This window comes from Dermacentor andersoni, chromosome 9 (genome assembly GCF_023375885.2).
Source record: "Dermacentor andersoni chromosome 9, qqDerAnde1_hic_scaffold, whole genome shotgun sequence".
NCBI lineage: Eukaryota > Metazoa > Arthropoda > Arachnida > Ixodida > Ixodidae > Dermacentor > Dermacentor andersoni.
The window spans coordinates 64,932,050-64,951,935 of record NC_092822.1 but is presented as its reverse complement, the minus strand read 5'-3'; the positions used below and the strand labels follow the sequence as shown (position 1 = coordinate 64,951,935).

At 43.5% G+C, this 19,886-nt stretch overlaps 1 protein-coding gene across 5 annotated transcripts in view; it reads left to right on the top strand.

Annotated features, from left to right (window-relative positions):
• LOC126528159 (P-selectin-like) overlaps positions 1-19,886 on the top strand; it is a 71,252-nt gene that overhangs the window by 6,240 nt on the left and 45,126 nt on the right. For all 5 annotated transcript variants that reach the window (XM_055069159.2, XM_055069155.2, XM_055069157.2 and 2 more), the window contains exons 2-4: positions 1,860-1,968; positions 10,996-11,217; positions 13,366-13,572. In XM_055069159.2, the coding sequence (XP_054925134.1) occupies positions 1,896-1,968; positions 10,996-11,217; positions 13,366-13,572 (502 nt within the window). In that variant the 5' untranslated portion in view covers positions 1,860-1,895. The remainder of the gene's footprint in view (positions 1-1,859; positions 1,969-10,995; positions 11,218-13,365; positions 13,573-19,886) is intronic.

Genomic DNA, 19,886 nt, shown 5'->3' with positions numbered 1-19,886 from the left:
CTGGTTTGTTCTCGCAGTGTGCTTAATAATTAACTAGTTTGCTCTTCTATATGCTTGATTGTATGTTGCACTCCTATTCAATTTACCGAACTTTATACCTTTGCTCCACGGTTTATTTGTTATCAATTTTCGATACCTTTGTTTGACTGTGTTATTTGTTCAATCTCCTTTAACAACTAATAGTTCAAGTTACTGCATTATTGTGTTGTTCATGCACACGTGCACATATATATGCAATAATTATATCCTTTTTTTTTACCTATTCTACTGTATTATCATTATGTTTTTTAATGAGTTTTGTATATGCCTGCACTGTTAATTTGTTAATTAGTGGTTGCTTGGAATCATATTCACAGTACTTTAATTTTATTTGTGCCAGACCATCCTATGTAATACCCTCAACCAGAGGACCTTTAGGGGTAACTTGAATAAATACAATATGATAGCCTCTAGGCCACCATGATGAGACCTTGCAACCACTGCTGTGAACACATTGCAGGCAATAAATTATTGTCTGTAGCACCGGTTGCCTTATCTTTATTACCAGTTTCATCACCGTGATGTGTAAAATAGTCTCCAGAAAGGCATATTTTTTTTTCCTCTTCTCAACACTAATACGCTGCACAAGTATCTGGTTTAACAGCTTGGATCTCTGTCCTTCATTTCAGAAATAATGATCAGAGCAGATCTGTTGGTTGTGCATTGTTTAAACAGTCTGTTATGTCAGTTGCATTGGTCTCAGAGCAGCACTTTTTTACTGGATGTTGCAAAAATTGGCAAGCAGGCATCGCACTGGTTAATATCTGTTTGCATTATGACGCTTGCCTTTTATGCATAGAGAACATGATGCCAACACTAAATGAGCATGAAATTATTTCAAAAAGTCAGTGCCTTAGGCGTTCCCATCACGCATGCATCTCACACTGTCGTGGCAAGGAACTCATTTTCTTTTTATAAAGGGCCGGTGACACAATAACCTTTTGGGCTGTCAATTGTGAACACCTCAGATACGTTTTGGAGTTATTACGGTGCTTAAGCGCCATTTCATACTTTACTTTTGCACTAGCAACAATTGTGAGACAAGACTTCTAGAGATAGCGAGCTTGCTTGCATTGTTGCTGTAGTGAATATGCAACCTGGTGTGCACATGTGATGAATTGCTTTCTGTGCCTGAATAGTATGCCCTTGGTCTGTTTGCAAGGCCAAAGTTTCCGTTTGCACACAGACCAATTGCCTATCATGGTGCAGAAAGTATGGCACAGCATGTTCATCATTTTTTTAGATCCTTGCCAAATGCAGCTTGATTAGCCTTTATAGATCATTGCTCTGCACGTTTGTCATAGCAGCTGATATCTTGAATTCTGTAAGCTGAAACTGATGCAGGAGTTTTGAGGTAGGTGAACCTCGGTATAAGAAACAGATTTAATGAGTTTTGGATACAACAAAGTAATTATGAAATGTTTATCACTAATACCATGTAATTAATAGATGTCTGTAATGAATATTAAACATAATGAAGGTATTTTTGTGTCGAATGCAGCTTTGTTGTGGAGCTCAATTGTATTTCTGTGCAAATGTATGGCAATAACATTGGCATTCCGTTTATTAAAGCATGTCATCAGCCTTCGCTGGGGACAAAACTGTGTGGAACACCGCTGCGTTCCATGGCAGGTCGTGGAGATAAACATTTCGAAACCGGTTGTACTCTTTGTATTTCTGCAACTGGGACGTTGTTGATGCGACGAACTTCGCCGTGCGACTAGTCTGAGTGTGTACATGTGTCCGCATCTCTGGACCACACACTTGACCCTTGCCAGGCACGTTCTATATTGCTGTCTTGTGCATTCCACAACACGCAGGTTGGCGGCTGCAACGGTGGCAGTGACGGCGGCAATATGCAGTCGTGGAGGTGGCATGTCATCCTCCTGCAGATCATGCTTCTCCTCGTCCTGCTGGCGTTGCTTGCAGGTATGTGCGTTACCCTTGTCTGCTACCCATGTGTTGTCCCGCAGCATAGCCTGCTCTATTCTATAAATGCCTGCTTGGTGACGCCAAAACTGTGGGTCACTCAAAGGGCACCACGTGGGTCGCTCAGAGGGCAACACATTCCCGGTAATTGGTCACAATTTATAGAACGTGTCTTAGTGCACATTGTGGAAACGCTCGACTCTCGCACGTCCCCTGATATTGTTTTCCGTGCACGGCTGGTATCTCCTGTGATCCGGCTTCCCTGCGTGGATGTACGCTGCTGGCCCTTGGTGTAGCAGAATGGTACAAGAGATAGCGCGAGTGTTGCGCTGCTAATGTCTCCTAACGGCGAGGTTACTCTGGTACAAAAGGAAGTAGCCGGTTTCCCTGCGTAGCTGCACGCTGTTGGCTCTCGGTGTAGTTGCAGAATGGTACAAGAGATAGCGCGAGTTTTGCGCTGCTAACGGTGAGGTTACTTTGGTACAAAATGAAGTAGCCGGCTTCCCTGCATGGCTGCATGCTGCTGGCTCTCGGTGTAGTTACAGAATGGTACAAGAGATAGCACGAGAGTTGTGCTGCTAACATCCCCTAATGGCGAGGTTACTCTGGTACAAAATGAAGTAGCCGGCTTCCCTGCGTGGCTGCATGCTGCTGGCTCTCGGTGTAGTTACAGAATGGTACAAGAGATAGCACGAGTGTTGTGCTGCTAACGTCTCCTAACGGCGAGGTTACTCTGGTACAAAATGAAGTACTGTAGCCGGCTTCCCTGCGGGGCTGCATGCTGCTGGCTCTCGGTGTAGTTGCAGAATAGTACAAGAGATAGCGCGAGTTTTGCGCTGCTATCGTCCCGTAATGGCGAGGCTACTCTGGTACAAAATGAAGTAGCCAGCTTCCCTGCGTGGCTGCATGCTGCTGGCTCTCGGTGTAGTTGCAGAATGGTACAAGAGATAGCGCGAGTTTTGCGCTGCTAACGTCTCCTAACGGCAAGGTTACTCTGGTACAAAAGAAAGTAGCCTCTTTCTCTTTGGCTCGGGGTGGGCTGTTTGTGTGGACATTTCGTCATCCTGCCAGCACGCTTTGCAGGGCTGTCCTGTGAGAGTCTTCGGAGTGGGACACCAGGATGAATGAACACACTTGTTTGAACAATTAGGCGTCGGTGTCCAGCATGGAGGCGAACATATTCGCTCGATATCCTGTTGTGATGAGCTGGACTTCCTCAATTTGCCATCGACATGTTCTATTAGTAGTAATTCAGCTAGCTGGCATTGTTGCATGAAAGGTGCAGTAAATTCCCTTGGGATTTTTTGCACTACTGCATTGTTATTCCTTTATCCCAAGGGCAGTGTTGAGACCTCACAACGTCATGTGCATCATGCTGAAGTTGACATCATGTACGCATTGCAAATAAGGTTCCACTAAGCCGCCCTCCCATGTAAAGGGTTGGGCTTGACAACGAACTCTCTCGAATGCTCACTTTGCACAGCCGGACTTCAGTGATACAGGGGCAAGCAAAAAATGCAACACATTTTTACAAGTAACAGCAACGTGCAGTAAGGCACGTTGCCACAATTTCAACGTGCCACAATTTGTTATGGCATTCATCAGGGGGGCTATAATTTATGAAAATGAGTAGGTAGAAACTATAACGCCTGCCCTGTCAGCTAAAGAGTGTGTAGCATCCATTGCTTAGCTGTCAAAATAAAGGAGGGATATATGCCTGCAACATTGTGTGGCATATCTATGCATATCCTCTCGGGATGATGCTACATATCATTCTGCTCGGTCACACGGCTCGTATCACCACCCACTCTTCTTGCTCACTGTTCGTATATAAGTGCCTGCCGCTGTCCCGGTGCAGGCGTTTTCTTCCTGTAACCGTCTGTCCGTCATCATGTTGTTTTGAAGCTGCTAGGTCGCTGCCATGAAATAAAACCGTGCTTCAGTATTGTCTGCCCCTTTGCCTGCTGAAGCCCGCGGACATGACGCATTGTAAGTTCCAGCTTCGTATGCTTCTCCTAAATGTACACTGTAAAGGCAAAATTAAGTTTGAGCTATATTAGAAGCTTACCTTTCGAGAATGCCAAGAAAGCCACTCTTACCGTGAGAGGATACTCAAGCCAGAGAAGGCACAAAAACGAAAGGCGGGCGGCAGTGCTGCCTTTAAACTTCTACACCAGCTTGCTGTGGCGCGAATTTTGATGGCATCTGGCCGGGCCTAGTGTGATTTTTGTCGAAAAAAGTTGACTCCATTGCGCCATAGACGAAGGAAAGACTCAATTTGGCAAGTTAATCGAACTACAATGGCATAAACACGACACAATATACTTTGCAATCTGACATCGTGCTGATGTGCAAGCGATGGGCTTTCAGCGGGAAATTCAAGAGATGGAAGTATCGTCTTCATTTTCTCCTTGTAATCTACTTATAGTCACAAAATTGCACTTAACCTCTTCGGGCACTGTGTGCACAGTTCTGCGTGATAAAGATACTGCATTGAAAGCAAAACCACTGATGGCAATAATAATATTTAAAGTGTCTCTCATATGTCCTGAACCACTTCCGATTTGATCTGTGCTGCAAATTTCAATATGCGTCAAGTGTTGTAGTAAAACAAGTTCTTTGTCTATTTATTTATCTGAACACCATCAGGGCCTGCAGGGCATTACAGAAGAGAGTGGTAACAATAGATATAAAAAAGAACACAAAGCAAATATCGGGTAACATATTCAAGTGCATTTTTAAAGTCACTGGGGTCCGTAATAAATACAGTGGAGGTGGGCAAGTGGTTTCAATCATTACAAGTTTGAGGAATGAAAGAATGAAAGTGTTGGTTAGTGTGACGAGGAACAAACACTTTATTACCGTGGTTAATACGAGATATGAAGGATGGGAAAGAAATTTTTGCTTAACACGAGGGTTAGGGTAGTAAATCTTATGAAATAAGGAGAGACATGCTATGTTCCTGCACAAGGAAAGGGACAGAAACGGAAACAATGTTTTCATAGGTGAAACACTAGATAGACGGGAGTAGTTGGAAAAAATGAAGCGAGCGCAACGATTTTGTACAGCTTCAAAGTGACTAAGGCTTTCAGTAAATGGATCCCACACAGCTGATACGTATTCTAGTTTGGAATGAACAAAAGTTTTATAAAAAGGAATTTAAGATAAAAAGGGGCCATTGAAAAGTTATGGCGCAGATACCCAAACATGCAGTTAGCATTGCGGACAATATAATTAATTTGTGGTGGCCAAGATGCACATTGCTAAGACAAGTTAGAATTAATGTGGACCCCTGTGTATTTGTAGATAGTCACTTCTCCGAGACAGGGGACCATTTATGTTATACTTACATGCGTCAGTGGAACGTTTGAGAGAAATTTTCATTAATTTGCACTTCGTCGCATGGAGTTTCATTTCCCATGTGTTACACCAATCAGAAATATTATTAAGGTTAGTCTGTAGTAGTGATGTGTCAGTATCAGAGAAGGCCATGCAATATACAACACATTCATTTTCAAAAAGCCTAATAGAAGAGTTAATACAATCAGGTAAACCATTTATGTAAATTAGAAAAAGAAGGGGCCCAAGGACAGAACCTTGGGGCACTCCTGAAAGGACGGGACAGAGAGAAGAATCGTAGCCATTAGCAGTTATAAAGTGCTGTCGGTTTAACAAAAATTTTTTTATCCGTGCAAGAATGTTAGGGTCAAGATTTAGTTTACTCAGCTTAAGACAAAGTGTTTCATGGCAGACAACGTCAAAAGCTTTAGAGAAATCTTAGAACACACAATCAATATAAAATGCCAAGTCTAGAGCTATGAAGGGTTTATGAGTAAATGAAATTAATTGCGTTTCTCAATAGAATGTCTTCCTGAAACCATGCTGACCAGATGTGAAAAAAAGAATTAGCTTCAAGAAAGTTAACCAGGTAAGAATAAATGACATGTTCAGGGATCTCACACAAGTGACACTGGTCACAAGCATACATCTGTTGTCTCATATTTTTTGTTGTTGTCTATATCTGCATGCAATTCACCAATACGCTGTACCAACAAGTCCAAACAGCCATACATGGGGACCACATTTTGAAAACTAGACAAAACTTACTGAAAAACTAAGCATTCGTAATCTATTCTTTAGCTCTGCACTTTCCACGGTTCTGAAGGTGCAATAAACGTGGTGCAGAACATGTGAAGTTACGTTGCTCGCTCCGGTTTGGCTCGGTCATCTCCTATGCCACCTGCATTAGGCCATGCTACGAGCAGTAGTACAACAAATCACCGAGTGAGCTGGAACGAATGCCAAACCGTTGCGATGTCCCGATCCCATGTGATTACCTTTCGAGTCATGGCGTCGCGACGCGTACGCCTCCACCTGCCGTGGTGGCTTTAGTGGCTAGGGCGTTAAGCTGAGGTGGTGGGATCAAATCCCGACTGCTGCGACTGCGTTTTTATGGGGCTGAAATGCCAAAACACTTGTGTACCATGTATTGTGTGCGTGGTAAAGAACCCCAGGTGGTCAAAATTAATCCGGCAGTCCCCTACTACAGCGTGCCTCACAATCAGAATGTGTTTCTGAAATGTAAAACCCCAGAATTTGATTTTTATTAACATAGACCTCCTGGGAAATAGAACCTAAACTGGTTCATAGGGAAGCTATTTTAGCATATTATTTGAGGCGTTCCAAGGCCTGCCAGTATATTTTCTAGGGTTTCAAGGTTGAGAACCTGAAAACAAAAATAAAATGTTGAAAATGTTATGCCGATACTAATTCAGTCTCTTGAAACTGTGGTCCTCATGAGCAGTTGTCTTAATGCACTGGCAAGTGTTTTCATGTGGTGGTGTTTGTGCCTGCAACTGAGAGCAGGACCCTTACATCTGACTGCAAATATGAAAATCCGTACTGCTGCTGGATGCTGTTGATGGTAGAAGAGTGGCAAACTTGGCAGATTAGCATTGTATTCATTGAAGCTGTGTACGAGGAACAGGACACAAAAGAAATTGGGGGGCAATTCAACCTCTGGTTGAAGTTGATGAAAGAGAACGTCTCCTTGAGTGAGTTGGGGCTGAGAATGGGGTGGAGTCTATGAGCGCAACACTCTATCGTGTCACTTCTCGTGTGAAGAAAGTAGGTGGAGCATCAGACGGCCACCTACGGTGTCTGCAATATCTGTGTTATGTAGCAGACGCAGCTACATGCAACTGTAGTGCATTTGCTATGCAAAACAGGCTTGGAGTGCATACTGGTGCTCGTGTGCTCCAGTCTGGCCATGTTGTGTGGTGCGGACAGGCTTTGGCCTGCAGCAGCTGGGCCAGCTGATAGTAGCCACATCCGAATTGCATATTTAGAAGCACTGTCAATAGCTCAATACAAAGCCATGTCTGCCAAGTCATCTATCCAGGAGCTGCCAGGAGTGGGCGTGTGCTGGCAAGCATATGTGTGGTCTGACCTTCAGTTTTGCGTGGTTCGAGGCTAGTTGAGTGTTCAAAACAACCGAAATTAGTGAGACCCAACGGCTACAACACCGTTGAGCAGTGTGGCTGAAGTTTAATTCCGGCGCGGGCGGGTGCAGCCAAGTGTGAGCAGACAATACTCGGCTTATTCCAGAAGTATATAATTCTTGTCGAAATTCGAAACATATATTTTTGCTTACTTCAGTCTATTTAGTAAATGGCATCAATAAATATACAATGTAACAGCAGGAAGAAGCGCACTGATCCAAACACCCTTTTTTATTTATGTCAGCGAATGACATATGGCAGTGCTCTAAATGACTCTGCCCGCTGACATCAAGGGGCCACCACCGGCTGCCCCAAAAGGATGAGGAGATGGTGTTTGGGAAAAAGGTGACTTTGCACTCCACTTGTGAGCCCAAAGTAACCAAGGTGACTTTTCTATGCAATTGAGGAGGGTGCCTTTACTAGTAAAATGTGAATAACGCCCACCATTCGCGATAGAAAATGCGTAAATCCACAAAAGAGAAATGAAATAAGCCGTATTTAACAGGTGCACCTGTGCGATACACCTCTCCTTTGCAAAGAACCACATCCAATGGACTCGCGCAGGAAAGAAGCGCAGGAAGAACACTGCCAAGAACAAGTAAAGAAGCTAAAGTGTAAAATGAAGATTACTTTAGTAGAATAGAACTAAAAAATAGAGCAGTTGGCAACAAAGGCACACATACCGTGCGGAGTTGTGTTACTCCGCCAGCCAATCGCAGAAGCAAACAAAATTGTCGTCATGCGGCCTTTTCAAAATGGCGTCGTACTTGATACCTCCGGAGTGTTTGCTGTTCTTGAAGTCTTTTCATTGGCGGAAGCAATGAGGTGTGCAAAAGACGTGGACAAAATGTATGGAGTCTGAGCATTTCGCTCTTCAAAAGTCTGCGGCGCAGTTCATTTCACTGCTGAACCCGTTTTACTCATGAAACTTCACTGCCCAACTGAAGTGAAACTTCACAACATATAGTTGTAGCGAAGCAAGTATGTTATTTTAGTTCAATAAAGAATTAGGCATTCGCCATTTCACTATAACAGGCGAAGGAAAAGGCATAAAATCCCGCGCTAATAATTTTATTTTTTTAGTTACTGTCTTATCTGGGTAACAGAAAAAGTTTGAAGTACAAATTATTTGCAGCCTCACTGAGGAACAGCGGATGGCAATTATGAGGGCGTGGGCAGGGCTTCATTGTGGGCTTAAGTTGTATGCGACTATAGTAGGGTATTTAGAATTAGCTCTGGAAGAATTATAGAGAAATATATATTTGCGAACAATCACAGTTCTTTTGGATCCCTCGTTTACTACTCTAACAAGTTAAGTGCCACAACCGACTCATATTGTTATTTGGGAAGTTACGTAACGATGCGTGGCCACCAGTCGTGTACAACCGCGTATAGTGCAGGAAGCTGCGATTCTACACGTACTGCACCCGCCGCAGAAGGTTAGAAAAATACCTACATAAACACAGCAGAGAAGTGGCTACGTTAGGCGGCTCGAATGATAAGTGTAGATGCGTCATTCAGAACACACAGAATTGTCCTTCACTTCCGGCGGCGTTTTCTCTACTTTCTTTTTAAATAAAAAGATGTTGATCCATCAATATGTTAATAAACAATGGTTAAATTAGTTAATTTTCACTTTTCCTACCTGTTTGGCTGTTGCCTTGGCTCTCTCCCTTAGTAGATTGCTTAACTTCTCAAATCCTTGCGACTCTTGTTTCCATTTGGCGATCTTGCACGAAAAGAGCTGTACAATTAGGGAAAAACCAGACGAGTTAACAGGTGACAGTCATATTGCCTATGAGTTTAAGGGTTATTACAGGACTTGATGATGGATGCTGTCTCACATTATTTTATTTTCCACCTTATCTAACCGATATCATACGTATATGCTTAGGAGGATCTGTCAGCGTCGCAGCGAGCCATCACTCGATGGAATAATGAAACAAAAAGAAAAGTTAAACGCAATCGGCATTTTCTCTGGCCGCAACTCGTTCCACATGCATACAGACCAGCTGACCACGAACTGAATCCCTTTCCTGGTCCCTGGATCAGTTTAAACGAAGAAGGTTGAACTAACGAAGCAACAACGATGCGCGTGACCGTTGAATTGACGGTGACAACTGAATGCATCTGGAGTTAATTGTGCAGGCACCAATTGATGAGTAAACTGGCCTTCACATCCCAGGAGACGCCGATAACTACCGCCATCCAGAAAGAGTGAAAAAGGCAGCAGAATGTTGCCCGCCGAATAGATGTCAAGTCTCAACATTGATTTGGTGGCGCTTTAGGAATGTGTGTGAGAAGTGGTGGCGTGGGCGGGGAGGGGTGTGCGTCTTAATTTCGGGGGGGGGGGGGGGAGGCGAGCCCCCCGAGTCCCCCCCCCCTTGGTTACGTGTTTGGGGGGGCACATTAAACAAATCTAGGTGGTCAAAATCAGTCCATAGTCCCCCACTACGGCATGCCTCATAAACAGATTGTGGTATCTGGCATGTGAAAGCCCAGAATTTGCTTCTAGAACAGTTAACTTGCTCTGAAATGGCTCCTGCAAGGTGTCGTCAATTCAAAGAGCATGGTGCGGGCAGTGCATGCTGTAGTGCCAAGCCAAGGACAAAAGCTTTGATGAATAGCAGGTTGCAGCAACAGCCAAGGGGAGGAAACGGCTGTCTTTGTTATCAATGGCACCAGGAGCCCGATTTGATGGCTTTTAATTCTTTAATAGCAAATAGCTCTCTTTCGCTCTTTCCCCTGTTTCCGTTATGGTTGGCTTTTGGCGGCGGTCAGACTGCCAATACAAAGGTGCCGATGCAAAGGGCGCATGCTCTTGCGCGACCTAGTTGCAGGGTGCGTGCGTCGCTAAGCACGAGCTTTTATAGCTCTTCGAGATGCAAGTTCTGTTGCCTGAGCTGTTTGGGGCATCTGAAGCTTTAGATGCTGTGGTGGTGGGCCTGAGAAAAACAGCTGTCCTTTTCTTCTGTCGCCCTGACTGTCTGTGGCAGTTACAAGAGAGGAGGATGGCAGTCGCATTCCACACTGGCACTTGCGCCGGAGACAACGCGCACATGATGGACTGGCTTTTGTGCATCACTGCAGATGTGCTGGTCAACGGCTCTGTTCTCTACGGAATTACGTGTTGAAACCACAAAAGCTACCTAAATATCCTCACTGCAACGAATATGTGCCTTCAAACACATCAGTTCTTTAATGATGATCATCAAGCTTCATTGACTAAGGATGGCTCACTGGCCTAAAGGGTAGAGGGATATGGGGATTGCAAAATGTAGTAGGCCAGCCGTGTAGAGGTGCTTCACTTTCCACCATGCGGAGGATGCCGGATTCCACCGTGAAGTTGTAAAATGCTCTGCTGGCTTCCGCCGATGGACAGATCCTCAATAAAGTCATTGCTTCCTAAAAGCATTTGGTTATCGCACAAATTGACAATCATTGTCGATGTTCTTTTGTTCTGTGCTTCTTTTGCAGCATAATGACTCGGCTGTGTATTGAGATGCGCTCTGCCTTTCTCTTGCAGTGGCCGATTGCAGCTGGGATGACCTGACGGAGGACACGCTTCACTATGAAGGCAATTACACTACGAGGGCCTTCAAGAACACCTTCAAGGATGGGGAGATCGCTCCTTACAAGTGTCAAAATGGCTACACCGTCTCCGGCCTGTATTCAGGACCCCACGTACCGAATGCCACCTGCCGCGGCGACAAATGGGAGTATGATTCAAGGAATCTGGTGTGCAAGGGTGAGTGGGAGTACGGAAAGCACACCACCTCTGCTGAATATTTTGTGGCTTACAGATTCAGGGTCTTTCTATGATTTTACAAATGTCGCATCAACTATTGCAACAAATGTTTGCGAGAATGTTTTAAATCATTTTAAAGACGCGGTGGCGCTGATGATGAATCATAAATTTGATGTCTTGTGGCGCTAGTGCCAAGTATGGCCAAATAGCAGTCAGGCGTTGCACAAGATGGCAAAGAACGCAGGCAAAAGGAAAGATGGTTGTGGCACCTCCCTCTTATGTCGCCGCAGGACACTATATGCCACGGTAGTACTTGTTGTAAGCAAGTTTGTTCAGACAAGACCCTGAAGCAGGTGAAACCAGTAACAAAGTCACTGCAAAAGTTACTCTAATCTAAAGCTGTGTTGCTTGTCAAGTCTTTATTGTTCCAAGTTTGTTGCAGCTTATTTATTGTGTCTAAATGTAAATGATCGTTAATAAAATGTGTATGTATACCACAAAAGTTGTTTACCCAGGGAAGGCTTAAGAAACAAAGTGTGGCTGAGGAGATTGGGAACAGAGCAGCTGGCAGAAGCTATGATGTGGACAATTTGTGCATCCACGAATGGGGACTGCTTTTACAAAATTCAAGCATTGTAGGAAGTTATTTAAGCAAGTTATATGCGCAGGCTTTTTTTTATCTCCTTTCTTTTTCTTTCCAGTGTGTTGTAATTAAAGTGCTCCTTGTGTGTGGAAAAATATGTATCTTCGTTCGGTTTGAATACAGTCTTACCTCAACACAACAAACATGGATATGACGAATTATCATTTTTAATGAAGTAAATTTAATATATAGTCCTGGGGATTGCACGGAGGTAATAAGGATGAGAGACTATGTTTACAATATGCTACAAGGCTGTTGAAACAGTATGGCCGACCAATAGCTCGTCTGGGGTCTTCTTTGTGCTGCCTTTCAGAAGGCAATAACAAGACAAAAAGCCTATGAAAGGCTTTTTGTCTATGTTCCCATCATCATCTTAATGATGTTAATAAAGTTTCTGCCTGTCTGTCTGTCTGCCAGGTGCTGCTGCAATGTTGGTTTATACACAAATACCTTGTAACACTATCTTTACCCGCCGCGTTGGCTTAGGGGCTACGGTGTCGCGCTGCTAAGCACAAAGTCACGGGATCGAATCCCAGCTGCGACAGCCGCGTTTTGATGGAGGCGAAATCCAAGAATGCCCACGTCCTGTGCATTGGGGGCACGTTAAAGATACCGTGGTGGTCAAAATTAATCTGGAGTCTCCCAATACGTAATTCCTCATAGTTAAATCGTGGTTTTGGCACGTAAAATCCCAGATTTCAATTCAGTTCAATAATATCTTTGATATCAGCATTGCAAGCAAATATATGCTCATGATGAATATCAGATATGTATAACAATGCTACTGTTGCATTGGATGCGGCTTCGTTATAGTAAGGTTTAACTGTATTTAGAAAACTTTGAATGCTGAAATTCAAGTCAAAGCAAATATCTAATAGCACATTATTTAACTGTATATCCGAAAATATTGAATATCGAAAAGGATCCCCCCCCCCCTGCTGCTAACTTAGGGGGCCTCAGCCCAATCATCGCCGGCCCTTCCAGGTTACCTGCGAGGATGTTGTTGAGACGATCTTTGCCCCTGAGGTGCAGCATTGTTGTACGTTCGAGGGGCGTGAACATTCCCTTACACAACTTCTTTGTCCTTGATGTACGAGTTGCTCGGATTGGTCTGCACCTGCAGAGGTTTTTTTCTTCTCGCCATGGCAAGGGCAAAACTGAGAATGAGGCAAGTGGTCGGCGTCACGATGGCAGCCTTCATTGGCGGCTTAATATAAAGGGCGGCGTATGGCCATGGCAAACCCTTTTTTGAGCTTATAACTGCTTCCACAGTAACAGTGGCGGTGATTTTGAAATGTTGAAAGAAAAGGCAAGCTGTCACTTTAATTGCAGGCTGCAGGAGCATCAGTTGGAACGCTGTGTATAGGAACGATATTTGGATCACGTGTTCATGAAAGCATTGTCTACAAACAAACAAACAAACCAGTTCTGTGCAGATTTGTTTAAAGGGTTCTTTTAGGGCCCCTTCTTCAAGACTTTTACCTGTGTCTTCCTTCTGCCTGCAGCTGTAAGTTGCGGTCATCCGTGCCCGGGTGGTTCCTGTCGAAATGGGGCAGTCAACCCACCCGTGTTTAACTTCCCTAATTTTGTGAACTTCACCTGCAACCCGGGCTACCACTTGGTGACGCACGACGACCAAAAGTGGGATCCAAGCTACCAAGTCTACTGCACGTCTAGTGGCAGATGGAGCCGTCAGGCGCCCAAGTGTGTAGGTTAGTAATAAGAGTGCCCGTTGTCCTTTGTAGTCTCAGCTTGCTGACCAGGCCAACATTTGTCTGCTGTAGTTGCTCAGTTGTTCAGTGGTACTAGAAAAGTATCTAGTTGGGCATATTTTTGTCATTAAGTTTGACAACCTATAACTTTGCTTCAAAATGGCCTAAAATGAAGACTTATAGCTTATGACACACTGTGAACATTTAGAATCGATTGCTTGTGCTGTACTTTCCCATGCAAGTTGCTGTTAATTATTTAATTAGGCCCTTAACAAGAAACATCCTGTACTGGATTTCATGAAAAAATTATCATAAAAAAAATCGTTGCGTTTTTGAAATCAGCTGGTAAAAATACATCAACTGTGCGAATTTCATTGAAATTCCTTTAAAGAATAGTTATTTTATGTGCCTCATCCTCCTTTAGGGAATACTCTTGTTCCCAGAAGGTATAGAGTGGAAAAAAATATTCCCTTTATTACTCAAGATATTCAGCTTTTATCTGTGAAGAAACAAGTTTCACAGTAGCCAATAGCTACGAGAGCCTAGCAAGAGCACCGAGAACAACCTGCCAGCACAAGCTAGCTACACAGTGGCGCACAGTGGGGCCAACATCACACCATCCTGTATTTGGCAAAGTAACAACGTCATTATGCGCATAATTCGTTTTTCAACTTCAGAGTGATGCCGAAATGAAGTTCAGAAAATAACATTTGTTTAAATGCATTTTAATGCGTATTTGTACACAAGTTTCTTATTCGCTTTCAAGATTACTCATGCGCCAACGGCACATTGCAGCTGTAGTTAAAAGCTTATACGGAGAATGTGTAACACCGATATAACTCCCTTGAACTAATGCTTCCTTGAAAGCTTTGTGCTCCTTTGCTTCGAACGAGCTTTGGTGTGCCAGTGTAACAGGGGTATTCGACTTCCGGCTACCCCTGCAGCATTTTGATTGCTGTGGAGTGCAAAAACACTTGTGTGCTGAGCTTAGAATGTGCACGAAAGAATTCCGTGTGGTTAAAGTTAGTCGTTACTCGCCACGGTAGCTCAGTGTCTATGGTATTGCACTGCCGAGCACAATGTTGCAGGTTCGGTCCCAGCCGCAGTGGGTGCATTCCAATGGGGGTGAAAGGTGAAAATGTTCGTCTGTGCTTTGGTTGCACCTTTAAAGGGACACTGAAGGAGAAAAACTTAATCAGAGTAGATTGATGAAGTATTGAAGAGCCCTATGTTCATTCATTTCGCGGTAATAGGTTGGTTATTATAAGAGAAAATGACAGTCAGGGTTTCACTGTTGAATTTCGCACCAGAACTGCTGGGCCGGTACATCAATGTGTGACGTGGATTGCAAAGTATTTTTTTTTTTAGCATTGTGGTTCAGTAAATGTTCTGCAGAATTTTTACTGGCAAAAATTTGACTAGGCACGGGCAGGTGCCATCAAAATTTGTGGCATCATGGCAAGCTGATGCGAGAATTTCAAGGCGACATCGCCCCTCATTTCTTCTTTTCGTCTTTTCTGGCTTGCTAGGCATTTTTGTGTGTAAGGGTGCCGTGTTTGGTTTTGTGGGAGGGTAATTTTATGTAAGAGTAAATAACATAGCTAACATAATTTTTTTTTGAACCTTAAGAACTCCACGTGGTCAAAATTATTCCGGAGTCTCTCACTACGGCGTGCCTCACAATCAGGTCATGGTTTTGGTGCCTAAAACCCCAGAAATAATAAATTTATATTTTAGAATTGGTTTGGGGCCCTCTGCCACCACAATCAATCATTAAAAGAAATATGGTTGTTATAGCAGTCCTGCATCAACTGCAACTGAACATTGAAAATGGCTATGCATTTTGTAGTGGTAAAATTTTCTAATGGAATATGAATAACAAAAAAATACAGGCTTCAAGTTTTGAATTGAGTGCAAAATATTTCTTTTTCTTTTTTTGCTCTCTAAGTAAGACGTTTGAAAAGTAACATGGGCAGAAAAGGTAACAGTTAAAAAATATTATTTCTAAGTGCATGCTGCAATGTTTGGAAGTGTTTGGAGCAGCATGTTAGAGCTAAATGTGAAAGTTCACTAAAACTGCATGCAGCATGTCATCGAAGTTGCCTGTGAACAGTATGCATGTTTTTTTAATGCAAAAGCATTATATAACTCATGAAGTGGAAAATCTGGCAGCATCCGCGGAGATGGTACAAATAGTTATGTGATCACAGCCAATCCAGAGGAGGCACGCGCCGCATAGGCGCTGGGTTCGTTGAAGCACCACCAGATGGAGCTCAGCTCTGCGCATCCGCGGCAGTGCCGGCCGTGTGGGGGAAAGAAAAAAAAGAACCAGAAAGCTGCTAGCGTTTCCCAGTAAAGAATACGGTTGCATAAGCTGAAGTTGCCAGGAAGTGGCAACCGTGTGACCGGTCTATATATAGCACCTCGCATCGCGGCGCTGCCCGTCGGTATGGTGATTTTGGTGAGTTCTGTTGTGCGCTTCAATGGACAAACCTTCGATTTCGAGTTCTCGGTACAGTAGCTGCACTCAGCTCCTTTGGAGCTGAACGAGTCCGAGGTGTCATTAGAGAGACATCACACTGCTTTCGAATTCATTCATTTAGGGATACCTAAATGCCCGTAATGTTTTTTTCATGGCATCCAGGCACACATTCAAGTTGCCCTGACATCAAATGCCCAGAAAGGTGATTAGGTGTAGCTTTCAACAAGACATGCTCACCGCAGATAATAGCTTACTCTTAATACTGTGCCATGAGAAGTTCGTTTTTTAATTGATAGCTTTTTGAGGTGCTGTCACACATTGACTTCTGCATTCTTTGACAAACTGCATGGTGTTTCGACAGTAATTTGAGGACCATTCTTTCAGCTCTCGTTCTTTTCTTTTCTTTCTGTTTTCTTTCTTTCTTTTCTTTCTTTTTCTTCTTTTTTTTTTTTTTTTTTTTTTTGTAAAGGAAGTGGGCATTTAGCATCACCTGGAGGAGTCCTGAACTATAAAGCTTCTGTAAAACCTCATTGTAAAATATGACCCCGAATTCTTTTTCTTTTTATTGTGTTGCGAAAATATGAATGAAAATACAAAGTCATGGCAAAACACGAACTTGCTAATGTTGCTCACATTGGCTACTTCCACAGAAATTTTTCTGGTAGTAGAGCAAGGACTGGCAGACGTCGGGTTACGTTCACCAGATACCATAACCAATGTTCCTCATAGTTTTTGCACTGGTCATGTGGGTTGAAGATTTGTCCACGTGGTAGTATCACAAGATTTTCACAGGGTTTTCACAGGGTTTTTAAAATACCTAGGAACCCCATATGTTTTGGCAACATCGCTACTGAGCATACATGGGATATAAATGGCATTGTTTAATTATAATGGGCTGCCCCAGACTTGCCCCAGAGGCTTTGTGTCAAGAAAAAAGGCAGCACTTGTCAAAGCAATGGCTCCCACCCAGCACTGGACGTGATTTCCAATGAACTTGTAATGCTTGTAGGCATTAAATGATATGTAGACTATTGCTTTCTTTCTGGTCACATTAATGACACCAAATCACTGTGATGTTGGAGATTAGAGGCCTGAAATGGGAAGGCTTTGGTTTGAGCACCCTGTCTATTGCCTTGGCTGATGTTGGCATTTAGGTTAGTCGCTCAAGAATAAGTGCAGTGAATTGTTTGGCATTACGAGTATTATCATTCAACTGTTATTAAAAAAACAATCTATGCCAGAAGTATTTTCTGTATCTTCTTTTACGTTATTGTTTATCATGCTGCTTTGCTTTCCAACAGCCCGCACAAGGTGGAAACCATAATTACATCACTCTAAGTCTCTTACATCCTCCGTAGTCGGTGTACACAAAGCCCTTTGGGGTCCCAAACAGATGGGGCTGCTATTCTGAAATGCTTTAGTAGTGTGCAAGTACTCCAAAACACCCTATTGAAGTGCAAGTATTTTGTGGAGAGCAGAATTGAGGTGTTAGTTTGCAAGGAAAGTCGTTGCAGTTTTGCACAGATGTGGCTGGCTTCCGTGTGGTGCAGGAAAACATAGTGTTGCAATTTGAGTGTGCCAGTAGGTATTTTGCATCACCAAGGGAAAACTTGATGTTAGTTCAGCTATTTAATGGCCGACATTCCGAAATGCGATTGGCTGTCGGCCTTTTGAATTTGTTCAAGGGTGCATATATTTAGGCTAATTAGTCGCAGAGGTCTCGGATCACGAGGGGAAGCTTCCAAAAGAATAAAAATGGGCTGGAGTGTGGTGTATGACAGGCACTCCTAAGTAATGACCGGCAGCTTTCTGTTAGCCTTGAAAAGCATACATTCATTGCTTTCCGCCGACACTCGCTTGGGGGGTAGAAACTTGGAGGTTAAGGGGAAGCTTTAGCTCAGTTGCTCCTATCTAAATACATGTAAAAGGAGGATTCGTTTTTCTCGGCAACCGCTGCACCAAATTTGACGAGGTTTGTTGCATTTAAAAGAAGAGCTTAATATCTAGTGACTATTGGTTTCCAATGTTTTACTTTAGATCGTAAATGTTTTATTAAAAATTGGCAAAAATAGAAAATTTTAAGAAAACGAAACTGTCAAGATTACAAATGTCTAACTCGGCAATGAAAAAGGATATCAGAATTCTGTGAATTGCATATGATAGTACACCTAAAGTTAGCAAAATTGATATGTTATACATGAATGTAAAAAAATTTAGTAATGTGTAAATGCAGCTTTTGCAGAACCATTGTACCTAACCTAACAAATTCACTTAATATATAAATTGACATATCGAATTTATCCGCTTTTAATGGTCTAATGGATGCCATTTACAGAACCACGATATCTGTTTTTGATGCAGAGCTATTAACTTGTGTACTTCGTGCTTCTATATTTTTCACATTTTTGAAAATTTCTGCAATAAAATTCAATTCCTAAATCGAAATTCTGCTTCCAAAGTGACTAGAATTTAACTTTCTCTCTCAAATGACACAAATTTCATTAAAATTGGCCCAGCGGTTATCTCAGAAAAGCATTTCATGCGTTTTACATGTATTTGAATAGGCCGCGTTGCAGTTGTGCCCGAACTAAAGCTTCCTCTTAACCGGGTAGCTTGAGAAGAGTCTAAGGACCGTGCAACAAGCTATGGAAGAAAATATGATAGGCGTACGTAATATTAAAGGGCCCTCTCCTTAGGTGTGGGCGCTGTGTAAATCATGCATTGACGATCGTGTTTGCATACGATACAACCACCTGCATATTCTTCCTCTCGAGGAAGCCCCGTATCCTGCCATATAGCCGAGGCCATACGTACAAATGGCTCTGTGTAAGACACACTGCCTGCAATGTGACCGATTACGACACGTGTCTTTGGTATATCATACAATGCAGGATGTGCAAAACCACCGCTGTAAGTGCGCCAAACGGAGAAAAGAAAAGAAAGAGAGATGGTGCTCATGATGTGAATATCGCATGGTCCAACCGCTCTGCCTATGAGAAAAGGCAGGGAGGGATTGTCACTTGCGAGTGCTAGTCAAGGCAAAGAGTGTCTATGTTGGCAGGAGAGCTACTTTCCTGGCAGCATGGCGTGCAAACATTTAAATTCCTTCTATCTCTTCTAATAACGAACGTGTATGAAAAATTATTTTGGTAGAACAGTCCTATGACAGTGCAGCTGAACCTAGATATAATGAAATTCTCAATGTAATGAAGTATTCAACTTTTCATAACCTCTTGTCCATAGAACGCCATGTATTTAGAACCTCAATATAACGAAGTGTGTATGCAATTTCAGTATAACAAAATTTCGCTTCCACCCCAAAGGAATGCCGAGACAATAAATGGAAACTTCCGCGGACACAAGTGGTCAACCGATTGAATTACAAGCGGGTGCATGCAAACTCTGCTCTCAAATCGCGTGCGGCACGACACAAGCGACCGCAGCGCGACAAGAGGGACCGCCAAAGTAAACTCTCATCATGTTCCGTATAAAGTGCGATAAGATCCTTTCACGCCCCGCGCACTTTGTGCGAAGGTGAGACAAGAAAGATGGTGGTATCACGAGTGCCGCCTTCCCGCACGAGCAAAGGGAAAGCAGAGGGAGGGGAGCGAGTTTGCGGTATCTCGATGAAGTGCGTGCGAGGGGCGTGCAAGGGGGGCCGGATGCAGTTGGCACACGTTGCAATTTTAGGCACGCGTCTCCGCTGTGGCTGGGCATGGCTGTAAGCACGGCTGAGCGCACACGCAGCCGCGCACCCTGCTTTTGAGGTAATCTGCCACGTGTGCAAAGAGTGGGCGTGCCGGGAAGGTGGGGCACCATGTAAGCCATCTTC